The sequence below is a fragment of the Toxotes jaculatrix genome, chromosome 14 (assembly GCF_017976425.1).
Source record: "Toxotes jaculatrix isolate fToxJac2 chromosome 14, fToxJac2.pri, whole genome shotgun sequence".
In the NCBI taxonomy this organism is placed as follows: domain Eukaryota; kingdom Metazoa; phylum Chordata; class Actinopteri; family Toxotidae; genus Toxotes; species Toxotes jaculatrix.
Genome location: NC_054407.1, coordinates 21,641,432 through 21,664,865, shown reverse-complemented (window position 1 = coordinate 21,664,865; position 23,434 = coordinate 21,641,432). Strand labels below are relative to the sequence as shown.

Sequence of the window (23,434 nt, the reverse complement as noted above, 5' to 3'; positions counted from 1 at the left end):
ATGTGCTGATTTGTATGACAGGTTTATTTGTATGCATAAGCACACACTAGCATAAATGAGTCCTTTTTAAAGTGTGGATTTGTGTGTGTGCTTCACCTGCAGTCCCCCCTGAGGACCCAGTGGTCGAGGGATCCCCAGAGCTCCTGCTGATGGCTGGGACTCCATACAACCTGACCTGCGTGACCCGGGGGGCCAAGCCTGCAGCGCACATCCAGTGGACCAAGGATGGAGTCGCTGTGGAGGGAGCCTACCAGTCCACGGTGACTCACACACACCCATGCACACACAGGCGAAAACACGCGAACACAGGGGAAGCGTCATGCAACATAAAAAGCACATAAAACCATGATGAGTTTATTACTCTAAAATGAGATCTGCCTAATCTCAGATGGCTTATAGTAGACTCAAAAGACTTTGTAGTACAAATTCTAGTGCTTACAATCTGCTCCTCAGTAACATCCACTCTCAGTCTGTTCATGTGTTTGTTTATATGCTTTTTGCCGTGGGCGCTGAATTACAGTATGTACACTTCAGGCCACGCAGCACCCCTGGAGTCCTGCATTAGGGAAACACAGAGTGCAGTGCACACAGCACAGGAGACACAACTTAGCACATGACTTTCTTGGTTCTTGGTTGACAAAACTGCAGAAGTAATGCTTTTGAATGCCTTCTGATTACAAATTCTGATTTACAGACCTGTGGACGGAAACATGTTCTGCCTTAAAACCTGATGTTTTTACTCATTTTGGTATTTATTTTCAATAGTGGCAGTCCAATAGCACACACCGCTAAAACACAGAAACACGCAAGAGCAGCATGATGTGTAACACCTCTCCTTTACTGTCACACATTTATCGTACCAGCTTAGTGTTTAGGCTGCAAAGTGTGTGAGAATCATAGTAATCGTACCTTTGGTTTCTCTACGTTTAAGAGGTTTTAAAAGTTGAATAAAAGGTAATAAGGTTTGGAATGAAACTTGAGAACACCTGCAGGAATACTTGAACTTTTATTAGGTCGTAAGTTTGAGCCCCACCTAGGCCAAAAAAAGTATCGCCTGCTCCCTGAATCCAAACCAGTTGATTTCAATCAGACCTGATTGAGTGGATCCAGTGTGCAGGCTTTTCATGGTTCATGTTTTAATGTATGTATGTATAACGGCACACCTTCCAACGAGTTCGTGGCACAACTTGAGACACAAAGATCTCAGATATGTTTAATTAACCATCATGCACAGTCACGAACTCTCACGTACACATACGCACATAGGAAGGAACTGTAAGTGACACTTCCACATTATCACAGTGATATATTTTGCACTCTCTTCTCCCACATTCACACTCCTCACGCTCCTGTATGCTCTCCTACACACATGAAATGATGCCTGCAAGCACACGCACACACACACACGGACATACACACTCGCGTATGCACATCTTTGCTTTCATATGCAGCAGCAAACACTGACTCACACACTCAAACACAGATGTTTTTACATCTCTTGCAGTCAGTTTTATGCCCCCCACACATGCTCATACATATTACATGCTGCACTTATGTTACCGTATTACTGACCACGCATTTACACTACAGTGAAAGCTGAAACTGGATTTCCATGTTCTTATTGTGCAGAAAGAGATTTACAGCTTATGTTTTATGGCTGCAACTACGGATTATTTTCCTTATTGATTCGCTTATCAATCATGTCATGACATCCTTTAATCTATAAAATGTCAAAAACTGTGAACAATGCCCATCACAAAGCCCATGATGATGTCTCTGAATTGCTTCTTCTGTCGGGCCAAACCTAAATATATTCAGTCCACGATGATATAAAAATGAGAAAAGCAGCCAAAACATTTGTTGTACCCGATTAATCAATGAACCGTTTCAGCATTGCTGTGTTTCTTTTTAGGTTTCATATGAGTATTCACTGCTCATTTTAGATGCAAAGCCCAGTGTCATTATAAAAACTGAATTGCTTGCATTAATTGAAAGAACATTTTGTAGACAGTCACTTTCCTGCACTAACATAAAACTACTAAATTATGCAGCTGAAGTACGAGAATAAGAACATGGATTTCCATAAAATGTCTCCTTTACACTCGATTTAAATTCTCCTCTGCACCTTTTCAGTTTCAAGTCTCTCTTTTCTTTCCCACCTATTCTTTTAAACTTTTGTTGCTTATTCTATTTCCATCTCGAAGTTGTTATTTCTATTTTATGCTATTTCTTCATTTCTCTTGGCTCCATTAGTAACGCTCCTATGTCTCTCTCCTTTCTTTTCTTTCTCCCATGATATTCCCTGTTCCCTCCTTTTTACGTCCTTTTTGTCCTTTTCCTTCCACCATGCTCCTCCTCTTCTTCTTCTTTGATCTCTCTCTGTCGGTTTCCCTCCCTAAATTCTACCGACCCTATCCTCTATCCACATCCTCTCCTCTCCTCTCCTCTCCTTTCCTGTCTTTGTTGAACAGGAGGTGCTACCGGACAGGAAGCGGGTGACGACCAGGAGCTACCTGCCCATCACACCAGCCGACACTGACAGCGGTAGTAACTTCACCTGTGTGGCAAGCAACCCAGCAGTGCCCATGGGCAAACGAGCCGCTGTCACCCTCAACGTTCACCGTACGTTAGTCTTTTTTTTTCTCTGTGTGAATGTAAAGGTGCACAGGCAGGGCTCAGGTGACTGAGGCGAAGCTATTTTTGTGCAGACATAAAACAAAAAACACACTTAATTAGCTGCTCCTGCAGTTGTAAACTTTAAGTAATTATCAACAAAAATAACACATATGCTGTGTTCATGAATTTACAGCCTCCTGTTTTCTCGGACCTGGATTTGTTCCAAATTTGATTTAGCTGCCTGTGTTGTTTTGGCATCAGTTTTGATGCCAATAATTTTCACCTGAAGCAGCTCAGCAAGTTGATTTTCTTCAGCATCTGGAAAGTCAGAAACTTTTTGTGTTTCAAGGATTTCAGTTGTGTCCCTGAAGAAATAAGGAATGATTGCTCACAAGGAAATTGTGGCTTGAATATTCAATCAAGAAGATTGATGTGTTTTTCCAACCTAGTGTAGTTAGTAATTACTGGGAGAATAACTGCAGTAACAGTAGATGTGGAATCAGTGTTGTGTTAGTGCAGAAGGCTGTAGAGAAGCAGGATTTTGGAGCATCAGATTTTATTGTGAAATTCATAGTTTGTGTGACTTATTTATGTGGGAAATCAATCCTCATGTGGCTTAGCACTTGGGAAACACACAAGTCATTTGCAGTACCGTTCACTTTATCTTTAGTTGTGCATTGAATTTGCATTTTTCATTTTGTAGATCCACCCACAGTGACCCTGTCCATCGAGCCACGCTCTGTCCTGGAGGGGGAGAGGGTCACCTTCACCTGCCAGGCCACTGCCAATCCTCCCATCATGGGCTACAGGTAGGGATGAAAATTTTACCAGAATTTAACTTGAGTTTACTACAAAACAGGAGTTCACTTTAATATCTAAAAATAATCAGATCAGATAAACCAAAACATATGTTACCACACTGAGTTTAACACTGTTGATGCAGCTTTATGTCCATTTCAAGATGCGTTGGACTTTGTCCTGCAGAGCAACATCAGGAGGCAGATTGAAATTCTGTTCAGTGCCAATAAGGTGTCTTTTATCTATTCCAATCTGCTTGTGTCCACCCTCTGGATGTGATTGTGAATAGTAATTTCTGCTTAGAGAACAGAATTGGCGAAAGTATTGAACAGTTGTACAATTAAACCCTGACTTTTATCTAAACTGACAGTATTGAAGCAGTGAAATTGCTAAATGCTGGACTTCAACACAGTGGTTTTAATCTGAGCTTTGAGACTCCAGCACCGGGTCCCAGTGTGGGAGCACTGCCAGGTACTTAGGCACTAAGCCGAGTGAGTTTATATTAAAATGTCACCTAATGGCAGATGTGCAATATGGTTATATTTGAGCGAAATATCTGGCAAGATACAGTATGGATAACAGAAATGAAAAGAAATTTATTTCTTTTATTTGCAGTCATTCCCTCGGGTTTTGACATCAAGGCTCCATAAATGTTAGTTTAATAGCTTTAATTGATAATAAAAAAAACATTCATGTCAAACAGTGAAAATCAAACATTTGGATCACCTCCAAAAATTATATTAAAAAAAAAAACATTATGCTTTTGACATCTCCTTCTGACAAACTGACATAACAATGATTTGTAATGCATAATAATTTGTGAAATGGTGACGTGTGTTCTCCGTCAGATGGGCTAAAGGTGGCGTGTTGCTGGAAGGGGCCAGGGAGAGTGTGTTTGTCACCACGGCGGATCACTCCTTCTTCACGGAGCCCGTGTCCTGTCAGGTGTTCAACGCCGTGGGAAGCACCAACGTCAGCATCCTGGTGGACGTGCACTGTGAGTAGAGTGCAAACACTCCTGAGCTGTGTGGGACTCTGGTGATATTATGGGATATTTATGTGTATTTGTCCAAAGAGCCATTCTGTTTTCACCTCTGTTACTACACTGTGTTTGTGTATGGTGCAGAATGAAGTTTCAATAGATGATTACTCTCAGTTCAGTTTAATTTATTTTAATTCAGCAAAGCCTTATGACATTCATTGTCAAAGTCTATACATAATCAAAGTAAATGACATTCAGTGTATAAGGGTAGTAGTTCTTTGAAATCTGTCTGGGGGGTTTTAGCAGGGGTTTTAATTCTCTTACTCTCTTGCAGTTGGCCCTATACTGGTAGTGGAGCCCAGGCCAGTTACAGTGGATGTGGACTCTGACGTCACTCTTAACTGCAAGTGGTCTGGAAATCCTCCTCTCACCCTCACCTGGACCAAAAAGGGCTCCAGCATGGTGAGAACAAACTGTCAAATCTTCCCCTCACCTTTGACCTTGAACCCTACGTTTTATATTCATGTCCAATTTAAGTTTTTATTTAATTAAAATGTCATATGTTTAAATGCATATAGGAAGGGAGAGAGAAAGTCAGAACACCACATACTGGGGTAAAGCCCATCCCTGGAACCATAACCAAATCCTCCAGAAAGCCTCCAATCCCAACCCGCATTAATGTCCAAGACCCAGACTTCATAAATGTTTGCTCAGTTGTAAAGCAGACGGTTAGTAGTGGGACTCGGTCTTCATATCTTAAATCTTTAATTCATGCCCAACAAGTTAAGAAAAGCTCCAGGAAAAAAAACTAATGGAGCCTGCTGAGTAAATCAACATGTTTTATGAATTAAATATAGATCTCCCTCCCTCCCTCTTTTTAAAATCTCCCGTCTGTCTGCCTCTGCTTTCCACCTCACAAATCTATTATCCTGATTTTTATGCGCACTTATCTACTTATTTATGTGTGTCCAGGTGCTCAGCAACAACAACCAGCTGTATTTGAAGTCAGTGAGCCAGGCAGATGCAGGGCAATATGTCTGCAAGGCCATCGTACCCCGGATTGGAGTGGGAGAGACTGAGGTTACGCTCACTGTCAACGGTCAGTTACTTTCACTTTCAGCTAAAAATAATAGCACTGATATGAAACATGGAAGATGAACATTAACACAAGGGCCTCCACGATGTGTTAGTTTGATATAGAATCCTTCTGTAATCACGCGTGTGTCTGCATCTCTCTGACACCTGAAGCTACTGAATGTACAGAGTATAGCGCCGCAGGTATCTAAAATTATGTCGACCTGGCTTGATTCATTCCAGCCCAAGCCCAACCCACACCCAAGAGCTAATTTTTCAGCCCTACGCAGGGCAAACGCCACTATTTCAATGCCAAAACTTTCTCCCTGAGAGACCGGCAATTGCTTAATAAATCAAAACTGATTCACCAAGAACACAGTGGCGAAAAGCAAGTTCAAATGCTCCTTAAATCTTCTCCAGCTGACAAAGTCCAGCTGGAGAAGAGAGAGAAAGAAGGACAGTGACATTCACTGTCACGTCCTTGCAAAATATGAAGTGTTGAAAGCTCGGTGACCTAGTGACTGCTTGTACCCTAGCACTGTGTTGCACTGTGTTGCATTGTTTGTATGGATCAGTTTGTACTCAAGCAGAGCAAAGTTACTGGATGGTGCCACACAGCTAGTGTGATAGCTTCCTCCATTTATACTCTATGTAACTTGACACAAGGGGTTAGCCTTAGTCCTGCAGTAGACAGATGGGTTTTGATTTATTGTTCAACATCAGATTTCATCTCTTGATATCCCCACCGCAACACAAAATGAGCAACCGCAAAACGAGCGACAATACTGGAGATTGTCCTCCTGTAAAAAATAAGCCCATAGGTTTTGGCAACATGGCATCAGTGTGAGTAAAGACTGCAGCTCCCCCCACCGTCCCCCATTTGGGCCTAGGGTGTAGTAGAGAACATCATGTTCCCCATAAAGCAGACATTTGTGCCAAGAAATGGAGAAAATGTTCTGATAAATGTCCCCTGGTGTGTCATTTCTGTCTTCTCACTAGAGGTCTCATGTGCGCACTAATTACAGCAATTTCTACACATTAATGAGGATATAATTTGTATCTTACAAACCTTTATGAATGAAACTTATTGGTTTGTTGCAGTGATAATCCCTCTGCATGTATGTGTCTCTGACCCGTCGTATCTCGCCCACTCAGGTCCCCCCATCATCTCCAGTGATCCGGTCCAGTACGCTGTCAGAGGGGAGAGAGGAGAGATCAAGTGTTACATCGCCAGCACCCCCCCACCTGATAAGATTGTAAGTCCATCCTTGGAAGTTGTAATCTGCTGCAGAGGTGCTCGACCTCTTCAGATTGCATCTGCCTCAAACAGAATCCTCCTTGGCTCCTTGTCCACCCTGAAAACAAAATGATTTTTTTTTTTTTTAAACTTTCTCCTCTCATCCTGTCTTAGCCAAACGATCGGCACGAGTGCCATTGCTCTCCAACTGTGTCACGAGTACGTGAGAACGATGTGTTCCTCCTCTGTGGTGGAAGGTGTGACTCATCAAAAACAGCTGCTGCTGAAATGAAAGAGGAGACACACAGTACTGTACACATGTTCAAGGGAAATGCTGGAGTGAAGCAGATAAGATACAAGAAACTGTGAAAGGAGAGCCTTGCTTTTATTGTTACCACACGCTTATTAAAGTACTTTATAACTTTCGTTTTTGAATAGCCTGGGGGGAGCACATTCAGTGTTTTTTTTTTTTTCAAATATGAAAGGGGGGGACAGGGAATCAAATAGTAGAAGTCTAATAACCAGTTAAGGTCTGTGATTCAGTGGCTATCTGTTCAACAAATCCCAGCCAAATGTCTTTGCAGTTTTGAGATATCCTCCAACATTTTTTATTTGTCGACTTGCCTTTTATTTTTTTCTGCTCCTGTAAGCCCATAAGCCATGTCACAACCCAAGTCTTGTACAACGGCGGATCCCAGCTTTTTTTTGTTCGACTTAGAGTATTGCAAGATGTGCTCAAAATGCCCCTTTATCTTATCCTTTCTATAGTTGTGATGACCATGGGATGAAACTGTATCTCACCATGAGAAAACACACAGGCTGTGGTGAATCCATGGCTGCACATGTGAATTCAGCAATACAATACAACAATGTGGTTCACTTTTAGGGATCCATGTAGACTCTTGAGTTAACTACAGTCTACTAGTTTGCCTGCTGTCACAGCTGCGGGATGTGGTGTTCACGTGGCTGACTCAGGCTGGTGGAGATGTAGTCTGTGCATGCAGCCCTTTGTGGCTGATAGCTTAATGGTTATTGTGACAATAAATACACAAAGTATTGTTTACAACAAATACCTGGATATGGTTTATATATCTTTTTCAAAGCAGGAATTTTTCGTTCTTTTTTTTTTTTTAAATGTAGCTGACCTACGTTTCTGTGTTTCCTCCTGGGGTAAACGCTCCCCTGGTGCCCTTTGTGGGGAATCACTGTGATAACACACCCAGTGATGTTAATCACTCTGCCCTAGAGACAATCATTTTGCTGTCCTTCAAAAGTCAACCTAGAGCAGAGCATACCAGCCTCTTTGACTTACAACCTCTTAAAACAAAGCTATGTCGACCAGTTCAAACAAAGATGAGTTCATCCTTCTCATCTTTTTTTTTTTTATTTGAGTCATTTATGAAAGCTCTGAAGAGGTAAAACATTTTCCACTTAATTCACAAGAATTAATGAAGCCAGCCCGTTGGTTGGTAACGGCTGGTCTAGCGGTTGGAAAGATCTGTTTGTGAATGATCTGAGTCATGTATCAGTGAGTGACAGTTTTCCCTGTCTTGAACAATTTCTCTGAAATTGCCCTTGAATGACACATTTTACCCACAGCTCCTCCACTGCTGTGGGTTAAAGGTGCTGCTCTGAGCTAAGCTGAGGTGTGACTGTGTGTAGATATGTTCTTGTGATTACTGCAAGAAACGCTTTTGAGTAATTTTCAGCAGCATTGTCTAAATGTTCTACAAAAAATAAATAAATAGGCCATTAGAATACACTGAACGATCACATAAAATTCTACATATAGTGGCTTTAAGACCACTGATATTAAGACTTACTGAGTTATTGTCATCATGAAAGAGTCAGTGTAGCATCCAGACCATCTTGATTTTAGTGTGAATTGCACCTGCCAGCTAAAACCTTTCCAATTCAGCGATCTCTTTCAAAGTGGTAGCTATCGTTTCTTTAAAAGAAAGCTTTCACACAGATTGCCTTACCAGCAAATTGTAATGGAATATCCTCCTGAATGTGCCAAAAACTGCAGAACTGTAGGCTTTTTTTTTTCTTTCCTGCCTTTTGCTAAAGTCGCTGAGTGCAACACTTGATCAAACTACAGTTTAATATAAAGTGTCTGTGCACTACATAAGTTACAAAATGAGCGGTGTGGTATGTGATTTAAACCTTTAAAAAGGAAAATACCAGAATGCTCACAAATCACAAAAAGAGGCCGAAAAATGGAAATAAATTCAGTAATGACATTTGAGTTTGAAGGCTAGAATGAGTGAGAGAGAGAGAGTGTGGGGGTGAAATAGAAATGAGAGAGGCAGAGAGATGGAGGGAGAGTAAAATTCTGTACCTTTCAGCGTCAATTATCCAATTGTGTAGTGCCAACATGACAGAAATCAGAGCTTTTAGGAAGCTTCAGCCCCCTGCTGCACTGGCAGAGAGCTTAGAGCGTATAATGTGATACGACATTATAGTCTCAGCTTAATGCAGAGACACAAGGACTTATAAAATATGGAGTATGATTCTGTGTGTGTGTGTGTGTGTCTACAGTGGTGCGTGTGTGTAAAAGAGGGAATGAGAAATTGAGAAGCAGAAACCGAAAGACAGACAGTGGTGGTGCAACAAAGAGGGGGATTGTGAGAGGCAGACTGTGGAGACAGAAAAAGACGCATTATGCAAGATTGTCAGAGAAAAAAAATAAAAAGCTGAAGATTTGGGGCTTTTCTGAATTCTTCCCTCCCCGAGTCTTGATCACGTTCTCCTTTTTAATTTTTTTCAAACCAGGTTAAAAGGTACATTAGCCCAACATGTGGGTCTATGTATATTTGATAGTGTCATGTTCCATATTTTATATCCTCAAATTCCTACCTCAGCAGATTTTAAGTAGAAAAACCTGTTTGAATTTTTATCGCTCAGGATGTACACGTGCTGCACGTGTGTGTGTGTATGTTTGTCTGTTGTGGTTTATTTGTTATTTCTTCCCCAGCCTGAAAAGTTTTTGCAAAAATTTTTAATTAGGCCTACACTGCACCAGGAGAAAAAAAAAAAAACTAGTTACCAAGGTGTGAGATTATAATTTGTTTTGCTTAAAATATATTTCCTGCCCAGACTCGCTTCAGTCTCTCTTAACCTTTCTTAACACCAGCCCATCTGTTGGCTGAATGTTTGCTTGTGACTGTGTGTGTGTGTTTACTTGTGCCTGTATGTAAGTCTATTGTGGTTAATACTATGTAAGATAAGATAAAGTGAAATTAGCATTATTGATCCCGGAGGGGAAATTGGGTGATTGCAGCAGTAAAGAGCAGAGTTTAGATAAAAATCTAACAAATTAAACATATTGGAGATTGCGGCTTCATCCCACAAATACAGAGCTCCTATCAGCTTGAAGGACGTCCTGCTGTGTTTATTAGGACCAGATTTTCAGATGTTTTAATGTACAGACGTATCAAGTCTTTGCTCTTAACTTAATCTTAAATTGAAATACACCTGCTTTGATTTTGTTATTAGGCTTTTAAGATTAAAATGAGCAAACATGAGAGCGAGTGCTGACTACAAAATGTGTTCTGGCCCATGACTATTTGTTTTTGTGTTCTAAAAATGTAAGTGAAGGTGCAATATGCAGTATCTCACCCTGACACAGGTGTATTGATAGCCCCACCCTCCTTGCCATCTGTTGGTCCAGGATTAGAAGCTAAATACACCTTCTGATATGTGTGTTTCAGGTCTGGGCATGGAAGGAGAATGTGTGGGAGAAGGAGAAGGGCACCCTGATGGAGAGATACACCGTGGAGCAGAGTAAGCCTCCGTCCCAGGGCGGGGCTGTCCTCTCCACACTCACCATCAACAACGTCATGGAGTCTGACTTCCACTCGCCATACAACTGCACGGCCTGGAACGCCTTCGGACCCGGCACCATGATCATCACCCTGGAGGAGACAGGTAAACAAAAAAAAGGCACATAAAGTGCATTTTATTGTGAAATACAATGTAAGCAAACCTGTGTTTGCTTACAGTGAAAACTCTACAGGGTAACTTTAATGTCCCTGGATGAGATGCTCTCCTCTCTCAAGATTATTAAGTGGTGGCCTCAGCTGGAGGACAGAAAATAGACAGCGTTGGTAGTCCATTCTGGATTTTATTTTGAGAGCTTGGTATGTCACATTACATTGAGAAAATGATTTCGTCATGCTCTGTCAGTCTTATCTGACTCTTATTCTTTCAGCTGTCAGATTTCACAAGCCTCAGAAAATCTACCAAAATATCTTTAAGAGAGAGAAAAAGAGCTTGGATTTGTCCTTATGTATACTAACAGTGTTTTTATCCCTTGTCAGAGTTGCGTGCCTTATCAACGTAGCCAGCCCTCAGAGATTCAGTATTAAGCTATAGGACACAACAGGATTTATGCTTAAATGACACCACTTCCGTGCAGGTTTCTGTAACAATGAGGCAGCAGATGTCCCCCAACCCCAACCCTTCTTCTGCTCCTGTTTGTTTCAGATATTGTTCCAGTGGGAATTATCGCCGGTGGTACGGTGGGCTCCTCCATTCTGCTGCTTATGTTTCTACTGGCGCTCGCCTTCTTCCTCTACCGCCAACGCAAAGGCAGTGAGTGCACACTGTGATTCTCTAATGTGTGTGTATGTGTGTATGGGGCTTGCACACACAAACTATGCGAGTCTATCCGTCTTTTTTTCATCCACTTTCCCTATCTGTCACTCTGCCTTTCCACGAAGAAAGGGACATATGCCAGCCGTATAGCATTTTATTCAAATGAGATTAATGAATATTCATATAATAAGGCAAACTGCCTTAAAACACCTACTGTACATTTCCGTTTTCATTTCACCGATATGGAAGTGTGTGATTATATTTTAAGTAAATCGTTTTCATATGCCGCTCGTACACAAGACAAATTGCATAAATAACAGAGCAGAAACAAGAGCATTTAAAGGTGAATAGTATTTAAATTATGGATTCCTATATGTTATTCCTACAGCCTACGGCAATCCAATTAGTATTTATGAACACAAACCGCACTTCCACAAACCAGAGAGCTAAAGAACATGTGGCGTCTTTAAGTTGTTTAAATGTGAGCTGCTCCATAGCAAATAAAGAGTTGGGAAAGACAATGAAGGTGACTGGCACATTCCCCAGAGGGATTTTCTGGGGGTAAGAGTATATTTTCTGGTTCAGAGCTGATAACACCACTACAGAAAAGATATTGTTTGGAAATAGAAACTCAAACAAACATCGTTGTGGCTCCAGATAAGCAGGCTCTCATTGTCTACGATGCAGCTCAAGACTTCACAGACTTAAATCTCTACTTTTGAGGTTTCTGGCTGTGGAAGATCTCATGCTGACAAATATTGACTGTTCTGAGCAGCGCAGTGTTTGACATAGAAATATACCTGTTTTACTGGCCTGAAATCAGATTTTTTTGCCCTAGCTCATCTAGCCAACCAAACTAAAACCCTTTTAATGAAATTAGATGAGACATGTTTAATCTCTAAAAGTGCATATTTAACCTTGTGCTGCCGTAGCCTTGATGTTAATGTGACTCATTTCAGACTTCATTCAGACACTTTCAGACTTATGAGGTCCAGCCTGCTAAGACCTGAGTTGTCACCTTTATGTAAAAGTGACTCTGGTGTTTATTCAAATGGTGAATAAACACCAGAGTCACAAACATGTGAATGTGCCAGCACATTTATGCACAGTAACAAGCTGAGTGTCTGAAAAGGGCTTGAAATGCAATAGATTCATGCTTTGCACAGAAAATAGTTTCTATTTTTTAAGCTGTAACTGAAAATAAATGTTGAGTTATAAAGTCCAGATACCTGTCCTTGGCACCTGAGGCAAAATGGCCTAATGCAGTTAAAGCCCCATTATGTAGATTTTTTTTAGATGTGATTATATCATCTTACAGTTTGGTGCAGTATGGGCTTTAAACTAAAATTTCATATCAAGGGCACTGACTGATTTTCAAACAAAATAACATTTAAAAAAACCCATCAACAATCATCACATTTACCGGCAAAAATCTTAACCTTCCCTGTCATTTTCATCCCTCACCGCCTCTAAGAAAGAAATGAATGCCAAAGGAATGTGCGGTTTTCTCATTTTCATCATGGTGAAGTCTTCAAAATTCAAACCATCACCTCTCTCTGCCTTTTGTGGCTGTCAGCGTACCAAATTGCTTAATGCACCATTATTAAAAGACAGAAAATAAGAGAAACAAGGCAAATAATGGCCCAGACGAGTCAGACAAAAGCATCATTAAACAGAATAAGGTGTTCTTACTGTTGTTTTTGTTGCTTTTTCAACCAGACTGTTAAATAAATCAATGTTTTATCTTGACGTTGACCCAGAATGTGACTGGAGGTTGCGTCTGTGTTCCAGGTCGCCGGGGTGTCACCCTTGGTAAACCAGACATCAAGGTAGAAACGGTCAACAAAGAGACCCACAGCCTGGAGGAGGAGGCAGCCAATGTCTCCACAGCAACCCGAATGGTCAAGGCCATGTACTCCGTGAGTAGATACCCATCTGAGTCACCGGGGGCTGCGGAGAAGAGGCGTATGGGTCAATGGCCTTAAATGTACAGATACACCGACACAAAGGGCGACATGGCAGGAGAGGCAGTTACGCATGCATGTACACACACACACACAGTAAAACAGACACACGTGCACAAGGCCTGCCTGCAAACACACATTTAAAGACACACACAAAAAGCAGATTCTCACACATCAAAAATACACACTCAAAAACACACACTTGACCCAAAATAAAGAACAGAACAGACTGTACGGTACACATCTTGCAAATACACCAGAACACACAGACACAATGCAAATTAAAGTGATACACACAGTACATACACATTTATTCTCACTCTTTATTTACCTGCTGACATGAAAGCAATTGTACACACCCATAGAGAAATAACAAACATTCATACAAATGCATACACACGAAAACACACACACTCTCACTTTAATGTCGTGTTTCTTTTAGAAAAGCGTTCAACCCTGGAAGTCCTGGAGAATCTAATCGGCGAGGCTCCTTTGGCACGGTTTTAAAGCTCGGCCCAAAACCTTTTTTTTTTTTTCAACAACTAAGCGTTTCTCGTCTTCCACTCTCTTGGAATGAAAAACCTGAAACTCTGTTTTCCTCTCCCCTCCCTCTCTTCCTTCTTCTTTCCTTTTCTCACCCTCCCTCTTTCCGTGTGTGTGTTTCGTTGTTTGATGGTTTAGTTTCTGCCCTCTGTTTCCCTGTCTCCCTCCACTCAGCCATTCAAAGACGACATGGACCTGAAGCAGGACATCAGGAGCGAGAGCGACACCCGGGAGGAGTACGAGCTCAAGGTGAGAGGGCTGCTTGCTCACAGAGATGTTTTGGTTTATTTTTCTGCAGCATCTTGTAGACTGTATCCTGCGTGGTGCACGTCACGTCACACGTCATGAACTTTGTGGTCATTTTCATCATTAAACCAGTTGCACTTTTTCCTCAGGTTTGGCATTTATGCTGGAGGTAAACGCTTTGTTTTCATAAAAGTACCATCCCCCAAAAAGATGATGATGCTTTAATGATGCTTTTTACATCATTCTCTTGATTCTGCTGCTGTAGGTCAGTGCATGATCAACCCTTCATTGTAGTTTCTTTAAGATGATTGGCTAAAATCTCCTCGTAATCCTTGTAACCTGCCTCAAACATTCACAGTGTGAACAGAACTTTTATTCCAGAGATCATTGTATCATTATGTCTTGTGTTTATACGCATACTCTGAGCTGCATCCTTCACACACCATTACATTTTTGGACATATCATGAACGCACACACATCACCAAGCATGTCAGCTGGCAATGTGACAATATACAGTAGGTGACATAAAATGTGAGCCTTATGTAGTTTTATGTAATAAGACATGTGTTGAAAGTGTCTTATTACAAAGAATTTATTTTAGCAAATCAAGCTGGCTGAGCCAAACTTCGGTTTTCTTTTTGTTCATTTTATTTTTTAAGGTTTTACATTTGCCTTTATTGTTGGTTTTGTTGTTGATAAAAGAAAAAAACAACAGGTCCAGGTACTTCTCCAGTAGAGCTCCCTGTCTTTCTTTATGACGGATGCCATTTTAGAGTTACATTCTTTAACATTGCCAAATGTTAAAGAACTACCATTGCTTACGTCAAGCTAAGCCAAAGCAGAAACAAGGTGTTTCAGTGTCTTTACTACTTAGCACAATGTTATTGCTTCTTATATACAGAACACAAATAGGACTGAAAAGCTAATAGTCTTCTCTGTTATCACAGGATCCAACCAATGGCTACTACAATGTCCGAGCCACCACCCACGATGAGGCGCGTCCCCAGTCCCGTTCCATCCACTACCAGGGGGAGTTTCGTTCGCCCAACCCAAACAGCGGGCCAACCGGGGCTACATCCAGTGGACCCTCAGCTGCCCCTAGCGGTGCAGTTCCCCCTAGCGCAGTGCCAGGCTCAAGGACTGGTTGCTATGATCCCCGCCCACCTTCCAGGATGTCCCACGCCACCTACGCCCAGTTCAACACCTTCTCCAGGGCAGCGCAGAGCCAGCAAGCACCTCCCAATCCAGCTCTTCAATCACCTGGAGATTACCCAGGAGACTGTGGCCTGCTGGACAGCACAACACAGCTGGCCTATGACAACTATGGATACCCCTCCCAATATGGCTACCGTATGGGCTTTGCTCCGCCTATAGAAGAAGGGCCAGCCTATGAGATGTATCCAACAGGACAAGGGACCGGGCCAGGGCCAGGGCCAGGGCCAGGACCAGGACCAGGGCCAGGGCCAGGGCCAGGGCCGGGACAACAAAGCCCTGAAACAGGGCTGGGGAAGTATGGCAGCTCCACTCGCTTCTCTTACTCGTCTCCACCCTCTGACTATTCCCACAGACACACACAGCGCATGCAGACTCATGTGTGAGAAAAAACCAAACACGCTCTTTGGCTCGCTTTTTGCAGCAGCAGTACTTATTACACATATAGAAACTTTGAAACTTAAAAAAAAACAAAAAAACAAAACACACCTTTCTATACATATACATTCAAGAATCCGCTTTCTGTTTCCATAACAACAAGAGCATGAAATTTGGTTAATTTTCTGAACCAATAAAGCAACAAAACAACGCACAGCAGTCAGCAGCATCGCATATAGCATTATATAGCATTATCGCATTATAGTTAGCAGCAATACATACAACACACGCAAAGCGACATTCATACACGTTTGCGCAGACCCTCTGTTGCGTGCAGTGTTTGTACATCAACAAAAGCAACAGCGTGCCACAATCAAGAGACAAAAAGAGAAGTAGAGCACTTTGAAGACAGGAAGATGATGAACGGCAAGAACTTAAGGAGGAGCAATCCTCGTTTTGCTCTTCGACCATCTCCCTGCATCGCATTTTCCTCCCACACCATCTATGTAAATAAGTGCAAATTAAGATTTGGATCATTTTAAAGTTATTTCCTTGTACAAACCTATACAGCGTGATGCAGTACAGTGACTTACAGCAAACCTTCCTGTAATCCACTTTTTTTGCATTTTCTGACGCTCACACATAAACACACACACATACACGCTGAAGACTCGTTTGTTTCAGTGTATTGCAGCAATGGGGCAGCTTGGACTATAAATATTTCTGGCACTTTCTGATCCTCTCTCCTCACTAAAACCTGCCCAGTGGCCATTTTTTTACAAGATCTACCTTGATTTAAGTGGGACAAAGCCTCTTAAGATGGTACAGTGAGTGACCAGAGTGCCGATGCTTATGTGCCAACACACACAAACTATTGAGGTGTGTCTTCTTTTGAAAAGTGTACAATGAGACGCTATGGACGACGAGGTTTTGTACGTGCCACATCTAAGTGGAAAGGAGTGGTAGCAAGCATCTGTGTAAACTCCTTCCCCTCCTCATTTTTCTTTTTTTATCATCGTGGTAGATTTCTTTACTTCATATTTCACTCAAGGCCAATGCTGTAAACAGTATTTGTGAAACGAGGTGTGGCAGGAGGGCTTTTTCATTCAATGAATATCTGCAATTTGTACAAAAAAAATACCTCCCCTATCCTCAAGTGTCAAAAAAATATTTGTTTCTCTCACTTGCACAGTAGAATAGATTTTTTTCCCCATATTTATACCGAACCGTACGGACAAAATGGCATTCAGAAACATTTTATAGTATTTTTATAAGGAGTTGTGGACCAAAGGTTCAGAGTTTTGGGTGACATTCGCTTTTTAATGTGTATGTGGCAACATGGTCGTTATTGGAAACGTTTTGAGTTTCTTTAAAAAGAGATGGATGGTATTTTTAAAGGGGATGTTGTAGACTTAAATTAGAAAATTTGAAGAGCTTCATTCCAAAATGGTGAATATCCAGCCAGGAGAAAATCTCTCTGGTGGATATCTCTGTTTGGTGTGAAACTCTTCCTTTGACTTCCGGTCTTCTGACTGGACTGCCTTTTTTTAAACGTCGATGACATTCAAAATGATGGATGGAGAACAAGCAGCTGCTCCCTTTGGGCTGTGTTGTAAACTTTGTAAGCAATGAGATGGTTCAACATATCAAATTGAAGGTACAGGGGGTTCTATCTAGCTCATATGGTACTTTGTATATTCATGTGTAAGTATGCTGGTTTCCTCACCGCAACAAAAAAAAAATTGGTAGTATATTTAAGTCTGAGATCTTTCCATTATGTTGTGTCGGCTTTGGTATGTGTGACAGGCTTTTGACCCCACAGGTTATGATGACTAGCATCTAAAATATTGCTTGTTTGCTCCAACATCTACTGATGCAGCTACTAAGCAGGTTCTAGCAGGTTTTAGTGAATCTCCACCAAATCATTACCCAAATGTTTCCCCTTAAAAAGGAAATAAGATTTGTTTTGTCTTCAAATGCACAAAGAGGACAAAAAGTTTTCTTTGCAGTTTGTTTGAGTTGTAGAGAACTAAAAGCTTTGAATGGCTGTTTTTGACTGCTTCTTTTTTTTTACCCTCCAAGCAGAGCCATTTTTCTTGTTACAAAATCACATCTTTGGGTAAACAAACACAGATATGGCTGTTCATGAGCAGTGAGCACAAGAAATTCAAGAATATGTCACTTGCTTATAATGTTACTCGCAATGTGAACACTGCACTGAAAACATTTGTCCAAAACAGCCACTGGTACTAAAGCAAGATCAGTGAAAAACAGTTGCTTCGTCTGCCATAAAGTTACCACTGGTTGTAGAAGTGGTTCATGTTTGCACACTGAGCTTTGTAAGTGAGATTGGATTCAATACTGTTTGCACCATCTCACAATTTCACCTTTTGTGGTGACAATCATTTGTTGCTTACACTACATCTGCAGCATCAGTCTTTATTATATACTGAACTTGAAATCATAAGGTTCCTTCCCTAATTCAGCTTCATTTTTTAAAGAGAAGTTAACTCATACATGACTTTTTTTTACTTTCTTAGGGACATGTATGTTTTATCAGATAGACCAAGTAAGGAAGGACTGAATTCAGCATAGAACCACCCACTTGTATCCGTACCAGCAGTTTAAAATGATGGCAGATGAGGTGGTGCTTTACAAAAAGACCAGAGGCTGCAAAGTGAAGCCGGAAATCTTAGCACCTCCAGAAGTAATCATTGAGTCTTTATACTTATAAGCCACCCTATCAACCCCTCACAGATACAGTATATTATGTTAAATTTGTGCTAAGGGGCAGTAAAATTTGTATTTAGTGCCCCTATTTTGAATAAACACCTGCAGAAAGGAAACCACAGCCACATCATTTCTGATTAGAATATCAGATGGAACCTTGCAGCTCCAAGGTCACTATATAAACTGTTTGAGCAGTTATGGAGAGAAGAACGGCAGATGGAGCACCCTTTTAAATTTATATGGTTATCACAGCCTTGGTACTGCATACTATTACCTCTTTACAACCTTTTTACAGAGTTGTAGCCGTGCAGTATTTTTGCATCTGACCTGCAATGTCGTTATGACCTTGTGTAGGATGAATAAATTTGACACAGAGGAGGTATTGAGCCCAACAAATACACGGCCAGGGGCCATCCAGGTACTCAGTCATTACCTCTTAACTATTTACAGTCTGTTGACAGTGGAGGCATATAAATACGTAAAAGACACCGCAGATGCCAAAAGTGCGAGATGGATGTTTAGATTTGGTTCCTCAATGGGGAAAAAAAGTGGTTTGGAAGGGAATGTGGAAGTGTTTACTTCCTGTCTTATTTCCTTCTTCCTCATATGTACCTCTCACCACGGTGTGTACTTATACTCTTTACTCTGTATTCTCTCCTGTGTCATAATAATAGCCACCAACCAGCTTCCAAATTTAGAGGTTGAGCCTGTCTTTTCACGAAAAAAAAAATCATTGCAAATCTCATAGCTTTCTTCCACATTTTCTTCAAGATGATAACACACGGGGTAGATATAGCAATCTAGCTTGTACAAATGTGTGTATGTGGTGGGTTGAGAGTCTGTTTTTAGAGAATATATAGCTTCATGAGCTCATGAAATCCATCCTCAGTGTTCATTATTTCATGATCTCCTTTCTTTATATGAAAATCTGTATTTTGAAACTTATTTTCTCTGTATTATTTTGTGGTGTTACACCACCAGTGGAAGAAAAGAGTACAGTCAAAAGTGTGTGTTTAAACTTTTATACACAGTATTTTATTTTATTTTATTTTATTGCTTGAATGCATTTGATAGGGGGGGTTCTGATTAATCAGCCCAGCAAGAAAAGAGAGTGGATGTGTGCATCTGTGGCCAAAATGACTGTTCAGCCAGGCCACAAATAGCCAAAATTCTGTCTCAACTAGGCCAACCCAGACTAGAACCAGGCCAGACCCACAGCTAACTGCTCTCTTCCATGCTGTGCTGTGCTGTGCCATCCCTGGCCAAGAGTGACTCAAGTGGCTTGGTGTCCATTTTTACCTTTTGGAGTCTTCAGTGAGTGCCAAAAGACTGTGCAAAGAAAACGAACTGAGCAGAAAAACAAATGCAGCAGCCATTTGTGTTTATTGTGTTTTTGTATGCAGATGGGTGACTGTGTGTGTGTATGTGTGTACGCGTGTGTGCATCCTACTAGTTTGTGTTTCCATACATGCACATGTAGTGTATGCTTCCATCTGTGAACATGCATGTGTGTACATGTGTTGGCAGCATGTAACCCCAGTGTGTGTTTTCATACCATTAGAAATGTGTTGGGACCACTGGACTGTAGAAAATGAGGGTTTGACTGATGTGTTGTGGCAAAAATCAAATAGATCAACTGGTCATGTTGTCACCTGCTGGTATGATGGAGGTTCCTCCTGACCACACCTGTTTATAAAGAGTCTGAAAAAGCTACAGTGACATTAGATATATTTTACAGGTTCATTTAATGATTCAGTAATCATTTCTGAGAAAATATTCTTAATTTAAAGGCAGTATTTTTACCTAATAAGTTATAATCCTTAAGATATTTATTAGATCAAATCACCTTTATGATATCAAAATGGTATTAATAAGTCCATTTAATGTACTTGCTGTAATTGTGTATATATATATCTTATCTGTATACAGGATTAGTTTAAGGCATTAATCCGCCAATGTGTGCATTGTTAGCCATGTACAGTAGAGTGGTAGCTTTCAGTCACAGATTCGAATACGCCTGGTGTCATGCTACATACTGTAGGACAGATTTAGGATGGAGACGTCACCTTCCTGCGTCTGCTTTAGCCAGAGAAGCTACAAGTGTGGAGATAAGAGTGGATAAGATGGATGCAACTGTACAGATTGTTGTAATCCGACTCCCAGGAATAAAAAATGTTAACTGCTCCCTGCAATTAATGAAGAGCAATTAACTGTAGCTTCCGTGTCAACTAAAAATGGTGTAGGAGTTACAAGATAGAGCACTCGAAACTGACAGTTAGGGCAAAACAAAACTAAATAGCTCCAACACACGAGAGAGATCAGACAAAATTAACACGTCAGACTGAGTAATGATGTAAAACAAAATACCAATTCAGCGTGATTAGATAGACAAATACAGATACACAAGTTGCTCTTCTTCATTCATTTATAATATATAAAATAAGGGGACCTGAATTACTAGAATGCACTTGCAGTTACCAAGACTAACCACAAATCAAACAGGACTAAAATCTCAAGGATTATAACTTTAAACTGCCTTAAAGAGAACAGAATTTCATCTACATATTATTGTGAACTGACACTTTAAAGGCATTTCCACCCTGTGAAGAAGATTCTGTCTGTAAAGCTCTATACCTGCTTTTCAACAAAAAAAAGTTCATTTTCTGAAGGTGTTGAATATTAGCAGAGAATGAAAAAGCCACTGTCAGCATCTTCACTAAATTGCAAAAAAAAAAAAGTGATAACATCGCTAACAGCTTTCAAAACCATGCATCAGTCAAACCCCAGCAGAAAGCATGCAGCTGGTAAGAGAGGGTGAAGAAGGCATCACGTGGCCTTAGGACAGGAGGAAGGAGCCGAGGTGGTCTGCTCTTCCCTCGTCCAGCTGCTGAGCCTGTCCGCTCTCTGAAACAGCTGCACGAGTGAACAGGATTAATTGATGTTCTGTTGTGCATCATTGAGCATATGAAGACGACAGAACAGTGAGAACGTTTCCATTTTGCACTCAAAAATGTGTGAAGTGGAGGTGTGCATGACGGCAAGAGAGGGACAGTTTGTGTGTTCAAATAAGCATATATTCTCCGTACTCCGGTTGTTTTATTTTTATCCCTATATATTGTTCACATGTGTATTATGTTCACGTTGGGTTTCAGAACTTGTTTATCCCTTTTATTCAAGAAAAAAAAACTGTACAAAACGTACAAGATATTATTGATTTTTTTTTTTTTATGTTTCTCTGTTTGATTTCTGGTTTTGTTGATTTTTTTCCTTCAAATTGTATGTAATTATTTTTCCACAGTATTACAGAAAATAAAAGAAGACATGGCTTTCATAAGAACAGAGGTAAAATTTCTGTTATTTATTTTGCTGACATGGAGTTTACAGAGTTCATGTTCATGTTATTAAGTTATATTTTGTATTTTTAGAAATTACGCTGCGGGATGTGGCTGAAAAACATGTTGAACTCTTTGCTTTGACTGAAGTTTGTACATCTCACACACTTCTGCTTATTTAGGTCAAACTATTAACGACTGTACCCCAACAGTTGTTATGACAGTTACTCATGTCGAAGAGCCTGAAGTGGGAAGTGAGTGAGTGTGTGCCTATGTATAGCAACACAGGCACGAGGGGTTGTAGGGTGTTTACCTGAATCTTAGTTGTGTGACACGAGCTCAGCACACAACACCAGCACAAAAAAATTGTCTCAGTCTCCCCTGTTCTGTAAAACCCAATTTTTCTGTCATCCCATTAACCCCTCTGTTTCTCTTTTCTTCTGTTTGTTTCTCTCCTCTCTTCTGCCCAATGTTCGATCTCTTCATCCCTTCTTCCATGTCCTGCTTTGCTGTTACTGTTCAGTTTTTCTCCCCTTTGTCTTTTTCTGGCAGTCCCTCTTTTACTTTTCCAATGACTTTCCAGTCATGCTCCTACATCTCTTCATCTCTCCTCTTCGTTGGCCTCCTCTTCTCAGTCCTCTCATCTCCCAAATATTCTCCTCTCTCATCTTTTTTCCTTTCCTTTCCACTTTTGCCTTATTTCTTCCTATTGTCTTTTCTCCTATGTCCTTAGTCCTCTTCTTCTCTCCCCTTTCCTTAAATCATTTTGTCAGTCCTTCTCTCATCTCTCTAACATCCTCCCCCTTTCTCAGATATCTTCCTCACTCATCCCTCTCATTCGTTTTCACATCACACTCCTGTCTTCTTTTACTTTCACTTTTCCTAAGTCCTCCTGTCACTTTCGCCTCTTCTCCCTCCCTCGATGTTCTCCCCCTCCTACCCTGTCTGTCCTCTCCCCTTCTTTTGATTCCTCCTCGCTTTTCTGTCCTTCCTTCTCCCTCTCTGTTATCCTTTCACTATTTCTCCTCCTCTCATTTCACTTCTTCTCTTGTTTGTCTTTCTGTCCTCTCTGCTCCTCTGTCTTCAATCTTCCTTCTGTCCTCCTCCTCTTCTCATTTCACCTCATCTTGTCAGTCTTCCTCTCACATCTCCAGTCTTCTCCCCCCTCCCCCTTCAAATAGGCCTATCCCATAGGCAGCTGGGAAAGGCTCCAGCTCCCCCGCGAACCTGACAGGGGATTAGGCGGTAGAAAATGAATGAATGAATGAATGAATGGACATTTTGAAGTCTTACTAAAATATGACTTTTTTTTTAGAATATTTTGAAGCCTTACTATACTATGACCTTTTTGATGACATTTTGAGGAATCACTAAAATATGACTTTTTTTGGCCGATTTTGACATCTTACTATACTATGACGTTTTTTATGACAAAAGAGTCAAAAAAATTTTTTGACTTTTTTTGGCCGATTTTGACGCCTTACTATACTATGACGTTTTTTATGACATTTTGAGGTAAAAAAAAATTTGATTTTTTTTGTCCGATTTTGACGCCTTACTTTTTTTGACTTTTTTATCCGAAAATAACGCCTTACTATACTATGACGTTTGTTATGACTTTTTGAGGTCAAAAATTTTTTTGACTTTTTTTGTCCGAAAAAAACGCCTTACTATACTATGACGTTTTTTATTACTTTTTGAGGTCCAAAAAATTTTTGACTT

The 23,434-nt window shown here is 40.8% G+C and overlaps 1 protein-coding gene across 2 annotated transcripts in view; it reads left to right on the top strand.

Annotated features, from left to right (window-relative positions):
* Positions 1-21,177, top strand: part of kirrel1b (kirre like nephrin family adhesion molecule 1b) — a 63,771-nt gene extending 42,594 nt beyond the window's left edge. Inside the window, exons 4-15 of one of the 2 annotated variants that reach the window (XM_041055581.1) lie at positions 103-260; positions 2,472-2,622; positions 3,320-3,425; positions 4,263-4,411; positions 4,731-4,858; positions 5,369-5,495; positions 6,626-6,726; positions 10,421-10,637; positions 11,196-11,303; positions 13,098-13,225; positions 13,988-14,062; positions 15,008-21,177. In XM_041055581.1, the coding sequence (XP_040911515.1) occupies positions 103-260; positions 2,472-2,622; positions 3,320-3,425; positions 4,263-4,411; positions 4,731-4,858; positions 5,369-5,495; positions 6,626-6,726; positions 10,421-10,637; positions 11,196-11,303; positions 13,098-13,225; positions 13,988-14,062; positions 15,008-15,658 (2,099 nt within the window). In that variant the 3' untranslated portion in view covers positions 15,659-21,177. Of the gene's footprint in view, positions 1-102; positions 261-2,471; positions 2,623-3,319; positions 3,426-4,262; positions 4,412-4,730; positions 4,859-5,368; positions 5,496-6,625; positions 6,727-10,420; positions 10,638-11,195; positions 11,304-13,097; positions 13,226-13,951; positions 14,063-15,007 lie in introns of both variants that reach the window. The other variant, XM_041055580.1, reaches the window with a different exon arrangement.
* The last annotated feature ends 2,257 nt before the right edge of the window (positions 21,178-23,434 follow it).